The following is a 10,260-nucleotide window of genomic DNA, read 5'->3' as shown; positions in this document are numbered from 1 at the left end:
TAGTGTGATTCCTTATTTTCTTCCTGGAATCCTTTCTCAGTTTACAGTTTATATAACTGATATGACAAATCTTTCCTGCCTGACCGTATATGATATTGTGGTTCAATGTTTCTGTCCCTCACTTAATTAAATCCAATTGTTTACTTTCGATTCGGATCCAATTAATGTACTGTAATAGCTAGTTCTGGACTTAATAGAACTGGTTGAAACTTTTCAAAACTGCCCACACAATGTAAATCCCATCTGGAAATTACTTTTTGTTCTGCCCTGGAATGAAAGCAATTTTTTTCCTGCAAACTGGAAATCCAAAATATGTTGCGGTTGCAAGTATTGGTGGAAGAAATACCTATCTTGTAACTTATACGTAGGCATTTAGTTCTCAGTTCTGTTTTTTCAGGGCATTGTATTTTCAAGGCGGCATCCCAACAAGAGCTGTCTGATGGGGCTGCAGCGGCTGTCACGGATGCTGGGACGGTGTGCAGTAAGGAACATAGATCGGATTGTCTTCAAGTGTGGATTCTTCCTCGTCACAAGAGGAGACGTGATGAGCAAGGGGAAAAAGAATAGTTTGCTTTCATACCGTGTGGTTTAGGAGCAATTAAAAGTGCTTTGGCGCATCCTAGAAGTGCGTTTGTGTACGACACCAGGATTTGCATGTCATGGGTGATTGTAGAAATAACACCGGAAAACATAAATGGGGAAACAGGAAACAAAATCCCCCAGCCCAACATGAAAGGGTGGGATTTATAAATGAAATTCCCAGATTTTCCAGCACTGGGTTCCTAAGAGGAGAACGTGCGTTTCAGTCTCTCTGGGGGACGCATTTGCAAGCAGCTCAGCTTTAGAGAATGCTGCTTGTAATAAAATATTTCTGATTAAAAGCACGTTGATGACAGACTTCTGACCCATCTAAAAAGCTTTAGAGCTGTTTTCCTCTTCTCTCCATTTCTGCTGACTCCAGTCACTAGTGCTGTCAGCACTATTTAGGAATACCATTTTTCAGCGTTCAGCGTTGTTTCCTGATAAAGTAATATGGCAGAAAAATAAAATACCCTGCTGGCATATCAAAGGCAGCCTGTGACCACTGTGAGCAAGGTGACATCTGCAGAAACCTGGGGTTTAGGTGTCTGCAGTCCCTCGTTAGCAGTTTGTAATCAACATATGGCCTGTCTGTATGGCAAAACGCAAGCAGCCATCAACCCAGCGGTGCTTTGGGCTAACACGGCTATTATTATTTTTTTTCCCTGCTACCCAAGTAACTCCTGCAGACATTGGGATCTAGCTATGTTGAACTGTTTCCAGTGAAAGGAGATCTGAAAATCCCGAACCCTCCCCATGTCATGAGTTGTGCTTCACTGTTGAGCCATCTCCGTCCAGCTACGTCCTGGAAAAAGGGGGTGACTCACGTCCCTGCTCCGTGCCAGCCCATGCTGGAGGTGCATTAGCCAACGGTGACCCGACCGTGAATCACTGCAACACGGCCACTGCCGGCAACTTTCCGTTTCTTGGTCCTGCTATTTTTGGGTCCGGTAATTACGAGGTGAGCTGTGAATCACTGGTGTCTCGCTTTACACCGGGAGGAAACCAGGCAAACTGTGTTAACGTGCTTGGCAGGAGGGATTCTTGTTCTAGAGCGTTTTACAGGCTTTGGCCCTCCTTCTTGCTCCCCAGAGCGATGTCCTCACCCTTCCTCACGCGTAACTCTCACGCAGGATCTGAGCAATGGCCAGACAGCTTGGGGCTCATGCTCCCTCTCACCGAGTGTCATCTTCTCAGCAGGAACTGATGCTTCAAAGGCCTGGAGGGCATTCCCAAGGGGTCCCAAAGGCCTGTATTGATTTGTTCATCCTGTCCACGTAGGCAGGTTTTAGATCAGAAAACAGCATCAAACGGATAACTCAGAAGGAGGACAGACACCCATATTGACATTGGCCTCCACGGCAGCTGGTCCTGCAAAATTTCTGCTGTTGAAAGGGACGGTCTTGCCCTGAGGCTTGTTCTTCGCTGTTTGCTGTGCGTTGTGGTGCACAGCATCGCCAGTAGAGTCAGGGGGAAATCGCTGACCCTTTTCATCAAGGCCATGGTGATGTGTCCAGGGAGGAACTTGCAGGACTTTTCTGCTTCTTTGTAAGGGACGGACCCTGTGACAGCACTGAGCTTCCCCTCAGCAGGTAGAAAGGCAGGCATGCTGGTCTGCACAAGCAGTGGTTAAATCACATCCCTCTGCTTCACTGATTCATTTCCAAGCACCTGAGCAGGATAGATTCATCTGTAACCTGGTTTTAATGCCCTGAGATTCCTATGGACATTTGTTTTTCTCTCATATTCCTGCCTCTTCCAGTCACTTCCCAGCTCAGTTTATGATTCGACATGCCTGTTAAAAACTGGTCTCCAAATGCTTCCTCTCAGATACAAGAACACTGAGGGTGTATTTTTGCACCCAGGAATCCCCAGGTTGGAAAGGAGTCTATTGGGGATCGCCAGGCTGTTGGAGGAGGATTGAGGGTGGAGGAGCTGTAAACCTGCAGGAATTTGAAAAACCTATTTTAATTTAAGAGGAATGTCCTTTTGTTCCCAAATGGATGGGCCTCGCTCCAAAGGCGTTCAGGTGCAGTAACCATTACCAGATGGGCTGTGAAAAGCAACACAAACAGGTGGCGAGACAACAACCATAGACTTTAATTTCCTTGTCAGCTTCTCCTTGTGCTTTACATACCCCCTCGAGAACAGGAGGATGAGGGGAGCTGTCATATTTCTATATGGCAAAAAAACCCCAGCTGTCAAGGGGATATTCTGCAACTGTATATAGCAGGTCAAAGCCCTTGGACTCTCAGTGGTGAGATTGTCATGTGGGCCAAGGTGTGCAGTGACGAACTGAAAGAGAAATCTAGCATGCGTGTTTTTATAGACACAACGATCGATGTGTTTTAGTGCATGCTGAGGTGTATATTTGCTCAGCTCCTCCCAAGGTGTCACTACTGTTCTTCCACCTAAGACAGTGGGACCACGTGGACGTTGCCCACCTGGGGCTCTTCCCGCTGTGTTTGGGAGTGTTGAAGGCTGAGGCTGCAGGAGCACGAGAAGCTGGGTGGTTTCGGTGAGACCCCACACGTACTGGAGCATGTGGAAGCCCTGCTGTTGTATAGAGGCAGGAGTGGCCTCCTGCAAGCTGGTACCTCACTCTCTCCTTCCCTCAGTGTGGCTTCCCTTGGTAACTGAAGCATTTGCTGTGCTGTGACTGAGGTAGTGAGGAAACATACTTTGGTACAGGTAGAGAAGCAAAACCAGGGTCATGTCCTCCAGGGTGTCCTCATAAAGAGCATTCAAAGCCCTGAAGCTGTCGTTCCCACCTTGCCAGTACCTGCGAGTGCCTGTGCCTTGATAGCTCCATTGCTGCTGCTACCTTGACATGTGCGACCGTGCTGGAAAAAGAAGAGATGGCACAGAGCAGGTATTTGCTAAGAAAGGCTTTTTCATGGTTATCTCAGCACTGACATTGCTCCAGTGACTGTAGGCGTGGGCAAATGTGACTCCAGGTGTATGGATGTACTGGATTTATCGCTGGGGTAAATATAAACCAGGCACAAAACAGTACGTGCTCTTATGGGACTCACAATTTGTTGCTCACTGTCTTGCTGGCCTGGGCTTCACTCAACAGTATCCGATGTGCTTCTGCTCAGTCTCTCTCTTGCTGGGTTTTTGCTTCCCAATTGCAATGCTGTCCATGTCTCTCTTTATTTCCATGTCCTTGGCCTTCAAGTGTACGAGTGAAACTGGCTTTTGTGCTTGTCTCTCGTTCAGGCCCGTATCAGTCATGCTTCTTTTCCATTGGCTGACACCTCCTTGATCACAGCTCCCCATCTCTGCCCAAATTGCTGCCTCTTGGTCTGGATGTGAGGAGGTTAAGAGATTATAGCCCTAATTTAAGCCAAATGGAGCTACATACAGAGAATGGCATTACCTTGGCTGTAGTCAAGCCCAGAGTAATAGCTTGTTTCCTTGCTCTTTCCTTGCTCAGAGATGGGCACACCTCACAGGCAGTAAGAGCTGGCGCAGGACTTGTGCTCACTCCACAGGGCTGTATTATGCTCAGTAAGGGCAGTCCTTGGAAATTTGAAGCCAAGAGAATGGGGGTTCATGACTCATTATGGTCAGAAAAGGTTTCTAGGATTGTCAGGAATGGGGAGATGCATTTTGGACTTTTTTGTTTCTTTTACACAGTCGAGCTGAAAAATATTTGCCCGAGGTCAGTATGCTTTCCAACTCCTTTTTACAAGGGCACTAACATGGATTGATTAAGATGTGGTGTTGAAATCGTGCAAGCCTCTTCCTAAGTCCTTTCCATCTTGAAACCCTTGAGCTTATTCACTCTGTTGCTGTGGGCTTTTGAGTTTTTAGCCTTTCACATCTGCAAATGTTTCTCCTAGATGATCAGCTGAACTCAGAAGAGAAGAAGAAAAGAAAGCAGAGAAGGAACAGGACTACCTTCAACAGCAGCCAGCTCCAGGCACTAGAGAGGGTCTTTGAGAGGACACACTACCCTGATGCCTTTGTACGGGAAGACCTTGCACGCAGAGTGAACCTCACTGAAGCCAGAGTTCAGGTAATCATCATGGCTGGTATCCAGACACACCTTACCTAGGGAGGATTCGTCAGGCCATTCCAGTACGGCAGTAGAAATCCTTGAGGTCTGGGTGGCACACCAGGGCCACCAAGCTTCTGGGACCTGCTATATTGCAGTCCCATGTGTGCCATGCCTTGAGGGGGAAGGCCAGGCCTGATCTGCCACCATACTCACTCTCTGCCCAGTCAGATATTTTCATATGGTTAATCCAAGGTCAGGATGTTGGATGTCCTGGGCGCAGGCAGCTCACTTTATCCTGAACCACTCAGCTCTTAGCTTGCAAGCCTGCACCTTCTGAAGGTCAAAGCAAACCATGGGACATGAGTAGTCATGGTAATATTTGGTTTATGGTTGAACTTGATGATCTTAAAGGTCTTTTCCAACCTTAATGATTGCATGACTCTGTGATGCGTTGCACAGCACTCCCAGGCCTTGCTGCCTATAGCACGGGACAGATCTGGTCCAACAGGGACCTCACTGAGCCAGTTCCTCTCACACGAGCTTTGTCAGGGCAGACACAAGGATTGTCTTGTCAGTCAAGTTTCCAGAGACAGGCATGCCAAAACAGCCTGCTTTTACAGTCCTGGCTTGCCTGGCAGGGCAGAGGTGCTGTGGTGAAAGGGTTGCAGCAGAGCTGGTTGTGATGCTTGGTGGATCTGTGTGCTTCCCACCCCAGGTGTGGTTCCAGAACCGGAGAGCCAAGTTTCGCCGGAACGAGAGAGCAATGCTGGCCAGCAAGAATGCCTCTCTGCTCAAATCCTACTCAGGGGATGTGACCGCCGTGGAGCAGCCCATAGTACCTCGCCCAGCTCCGAGACCCACCGACTATCTCTCCTGGGGTACCGCCTCGCCTTACAGGTAAGTGAATAACCCCTCTGGAGCCCGCCAGTTTCTGGCACAGTACGAAGCAGCCTGTGAGTGGTCCTCAGACAGCTCTGATGGGCTGTTGGTATTTGCATAGGACAACTGGAGGATGCAGCAGCTTGACCACCCCACTGATTTTTCTTACCTTTTCCCATCCTGCCCCGTTGCACTGCCAGGCTTGCAGCGTTGTGGCTCTCTGGCAGCTGGCTGTGTGGTATGTTGCAGCTTCTTCTTTTGCTGATGTCTCTTTTGAAAATCAGGAAGTTTCAAGAAAGGATCAGGTGGAAATACAGGGAAACAGAAGAGGTTGCACTTGCTTCCCTAGTACATCCAGTTTAAAGCAAGGAAGAAAACCTTTCCATGGGACACAGATCCAGAGGAGGTGATGGCAGCATTTGAGTAGGCTAAGCCACCACACAGTGGCCAGAAGAGGGAGATCTGTGGCCGTCCCATGGCAGTCACTGGTTGGGATGCAAGCAGGGGCTGGGAACTCATTCCATGTATGTTGTTCCCAGTCCTCCCCTCAACGGTCAGCACTGACCTGGTGAGCAGCTTGTTTCTAGTTGCTAAAGCACAAATGTGTGTGTGAACGAGCTGTGCCGTTGTGCTGTGATTTGCCCTCAATAAAGACCAGGTGTCTCTGGGTGGCAAACTGGTGTTCGGTGTCCATCTCCTGCAGCCAGCACTGCTTAAGGGAAGAAGTGCGGATGTGGCAACCCCAGTCTGTGCAAAGGATCTGGGATGGGGATGTCCATTCACGTCACAGGCTTCCCTGTCCTCCTCCGTGCCATCCACCGCCCAGCAGGAACTGGGTGTGGATGCAAGATCCACAGGATATGTTGGTTTGTGGGGAGCCAGCTGGCTTGTAGGCAGTTAAAAAATGAGGTTGGTGGGTATTTTTTAGCACAGTGTCTTCATTGTTGGTCAGGACCGTGGAGCCTTTGACTGAATTTCTTCGTGTTCGTTTGGCTTGGTCACAGCCAGCTTCGCACTGCTTTCCAGGAGCCGCACCATGCCCAGAACCTCTCTGCCTTGGTCATCTTGATCCCCTTCCTGCACCCGAAATGTTGCTTGCGCCGTTAGGTGTGCAAGCACATGGCCTTCCTGATAGTTTGTTGCTTCAGTGCCATGGGATCCTCCTCATCCACTGTGTAGCTCCGGAAGAACAATTCATAGGTTCACCCAGATGTTGAAAAGGATGCTTGTGATAACCACCAGTTTGGTCTCGGAGATGGCGTTATCCTTTGGGTTGTGTCTGAGGACTGCTCAGATAACCTTCTGGGGTTAAGGCTTTCTCTCTATGAACTGCTCCTTGGCATAGCATCCTAGGGAGAGGTCTAGGTGAGTTCAGCGGAGAGAAGCACCCTGCTGAGACTGCTCTGGCCACAGTATCAGATCCTTGCTGAACCCTCATGGCTTATTTTTACCTCTCACACTTCTAAAAATATATCGTCCTTCCTCAGATGTTGTTTACACAAAGGGTTTCATAACAGCTTCTAGGAGAAGATCTTGCAAAGGTAACTTCTAGGGGCACACTGGGAATGGCTGTCTGAGGCTGCTCTGGGCAACAAGAAGCTCAGGGCATCTGGGATGTGCAGGTGAGGAGAGCAAGGGAGAAGGGAATGCCTTAGGGATGGTTTTTATCCCCTTGAGGTCCAGACCTGGCTGTGCCTCTCCACGGTGCGAAGACACATCCTCCCTGTCGTGATACTTTCCCCTGTACTAAGCCAGGATGTCTCAGCAAAGACATTTGCAGCTTATAGCTGTCCACGCTGGCTGATACCCCAAACCAGGATGGACTGTCACCCTCCTGCTGCCTTGCAGAGGCCCAGGAGGCACTGGCAGAGGAGCAGAGCAGCCAGTTTCTACAACGTGAGGAGCTCAGGATCCTCAGACACTTGGTGCTCCTCAGGCCTTCTAGTCCCACTGGTCATCTCTTAGCAATTGCATCTGTCTGAATGGGCACCCGGCCCAGATTGTCAGAGCCTCCTTAAAGCTTTGAACCAAGCAGGGTTATTAAAGTGTGGTGTAAACCAGCCATGTAGAATATTTTCATGGCCCTCTGCCCCCTCTCCATCTCCCCGGCGCTGCTGTAGCAGCCCCTGATTAAGGTCTAGTCTGGGAGAGGGCTGAAAGCAGAGCTGAGCACTGCGTGACTGATGCTGTTTTTACTCTTAGATCTGGGGAGAGTTTTCAATCAGTGTGTTTGTCCTCCAAATATATTCAGCCACAGGTCAACCAAAGCTATTTCCAGATCTGTGTCACATAGATAGCCAAGTAGATACCATTATTTTTTTGAAGTTGAAATGTTTTGCTTAGACATTTTTTTAGCGTAGGTTCCTAAGAAAACAAGACTAGCAGTCGCGCTGTCAGCCTGCACTTCCCACTCCACCAGCCTTTGACTCCACGGGCCATTGAAAACCATATTTGAAAGAAGGATTTTTAGGCCTCAGAAACATGATGTTCCTCTGTGTTTTGTGAAAGCAGGCAGCTGGGTAGAGGAAGGAGACCCTTTCTGTGCCTGAATGGGGCAGAGGGAGGGGGAAGCCGGGTGACTTCAACCCTTATTAGACCCTGGAGAGTATCCCAAGCTGCACCGATGTTTGGACAGCCTTCTCGCATGCTGCTCCTTCTGGAATAACTTTCTAAAAGAGAGATGAGATTTTTTGTTTAGTGAAGATTTCACTGAGCAACAGTAATTTTCCCCACACCTCTTGGGAGCTGAGAGCAGGAGGCTCCCTGGAGTTTTGGACCAGACTTTAATGTCCGTCTTCTGTGTCCTTTTCAGTAGCTGTTAGAGGCTCTCAGGGTGTCCTGGATGTTTGTTCTCCTGGGGAGAGTTTTCAGTGCTTTTCCCTGGATGGGTGTAAGGAGCTTTATATCAATGGGTCTTACCTGTCCTTCCTGTGTGTGTAAGCTGTTGTGTTTCCACCAGTCGTGATGTAGAGATGGCGGTTCCTCTGTGAAGAAGTTATTTTCTTTGGTTTTCAAGTGAGAATTAGGAATAATTTGGCCTGAGATGGGACCTACTAGTGTTACCAGGTCTGGATCTCCTGGAGGCTGAGGATTCAGACAGCACTGGATTGCATTTAAACTGCTGGCAGGTCAGCTCTCCTACAAAGTCAGAGGTACCATCAGCACTTTGGGATGAGCGTGGATGCCCATGGCCTGGATCTGTTTGTGCAGCAAATGCCCACTTCCCTCAAGGGAAATTTGCTGTTGCAAAGGCTCCTCCAGACATGGAGGTCAGCGCTGGAAGAAATATGTTTAAAAAGAGAGAAAAAGGAAAATAAAAAAGGAAAAAAAGCAAGCTATCTTCTCTCTTGGGCTGTGGATTGAGGAGAGCATTTCCCAGAGCCTCATATGTGAGACAGCCAGGCAGGCAGATGGAAAAGGTCAACACCACGCTTGAACTTGCCTCCAGGAGAGCATTTGTGGTTGCCACCAGAACATGCTGTCTATGTTAAATGAGCATTTCTAGTTCACTTGGTGTTTTGCAACTGTTTTTGATCTATGGACCCACATAAAGGAAATGCAACCGGTCAAATAGTTTGCTGGGTTTTGGGGTGGCGGGGTTGCTTTTTGCAGAAACCTGGGACACATGGGTTAAATAAGTTTTGTAATGGTCTGGAAAGCAGATTTGCAGAGTTTTGGTAGGGTAAGAAAGGACTTGGAGATCTTTGTTCAGCCTCTGTAGCCAAAAGTAATATTATTCATGAATAAAGTCATGATTTGAATAGAGAAGAAAATGTTTTATTTTTTTTCCCTCAGCTCTTTATGATCAGCTGAAGTTTTGAGGGGAAAAATTGTGGAAATTTTCGTTCCAAAAGGCTGAAACCAAAAAGCATCACAATTGTTGAAATGGCTTTTTCCCAGAGTGTTTCTTTCATGTAACACGTGTTTCAGAAGTGACGTGATTTCACAAGCAATAAAACCAACAATTGCTCTCATCAGAAAAGACACTGCTTCCAGTGGGAATACTTTTAAGGACAATGGTCTAACTGGCAGGCTGGGCACCCTGACCTCTTTGTAAACCTTTGGGGTTAGAAAATAGAGAATGGAAATTTTTTCTATCAACTTCAACCAGCTTTGGCGTTGGGTATCCCTGGGTAAGTGAACTGCAGTGGTAAAATTTACAGGGGTGCCGAATAAACAGTAGCGATAATTCCCTGCTTACGTAAAAAATACATCCCGCAGGTACAGAAACCTGGAGGTTTAACCTCGCTTTGGTGTGTGTCTGCTCTTTGCGTGGTGTGGAGACCATGTCTGGCATGATGTTTCTCTCTTTCCACCCCACAGTGCTATGGCCACCTACTCTGCCACATGTACCAACGCCAGCCCAGCGCAGGGCATGAACATGGCCAACAGTATTGCCAACCTGAGACTGAAGGCAAAGGAATATAGTTTACAGAGGAATCAAGTGCCCACAGTTAATTAACGACTGGAGGCAGCTGCTTTGCAGAAGGAGAAAATACAACAGCACCCGTCCTGCTTTGCAACTTGTTTGTGCTGAAAGAAAAAAAAAAAAGAAAAAAAAAAGAAAAAAAACACCAAAAAAAGAAGAAAAAATGCCAACCCTAATCCAGAACTGAACATGGGGACCGAACTGGGAGCAAACTGAACTGCTCGTGAGTGACAAGGTTCCTTCTTCCTTCCTTTTGGGATAATGCCACCATTTTTTTTTTCTTGTTATTGTCAGGTTTATTGCTTCTGCTCAATATACTACGAGCTTCTTCAGTAAAGGACAGTCTCACCCTTGTTGGTTTCCATTT

General features: G+C 47.9%; 1 protein-coding gene across 1 annotated transcript; it reads left to right on the top strand.

The window, feature by feature from the left end:
• Positions 1 to 2,166: 2,166 nt before the first annotated feature.
• LOC104269640 (paired mesoderm homeobox protein 1) lies at positions 2,167 to 10,025 on the top strand. Its single transcript, XM_009867676.1, has 5 exons — positions 2,167 to 2,171; positions 4,098 to 4,101; positions 4,428 to 4,603; positions 5,301 to 5,482; positions 9,788 to 10,025. Exons 4-5 carry the CDS (start codon positions 5,349 to 5,351, stop codon positions 9,924 to 9,926), a joined length of 273 nt encoding a protein of 90 aa, XP_009865978.1. The 5' UTR covers positions 2,167 to 2,171; positions 4,098 to 4,101; positions 4,428 to 4,603; positions 5,301 to 5,348; the 3' UTR covers positions 9,927 to 10,025.
• The last annotated feature ends 235 nt before the right edge of the window (positions 10,026 to 10,260 follow it).

Source organism: Apaloderma vittatum, unplaced genomic scaffold (genome assembly GCF_000703405.1).
Source record: "Apaloderma vittatum isolate BGI_N311 unplaced genomic scaffold, ASM70340v1 scaffold32824, whole genome shotgun sequence".
Taxonomy (NCBI): domain Eukaryota; kingdom Metazoa; phylum Chordata; class Aves; order Trogoniformes; family Trogonidae; genus Apaloderma; species Apaloderma vittatum.
Note: the sequence above shows the minus strand (reverse complement) of the source record. Positions and strands in the feature narration are given on the sequence as shown.

Bases quoted from the DNA above. Each gene is read 5' to 3' on its own strand.
- LOC104269640 (XM_009867676.1), top strand. From the start codon at position 5,349: ATGCTGGCCAGCAAGAATGCCTCTCTGCTCAAATCCTACTCAGGGGAT. The intron at 5,483-9,787 runs GTAAGTGAATAA...TCCACCCCACAG, and splicing joins GGTACCGCCTCGCCTTACAG to TGCTATGGCCACCTACTCTG.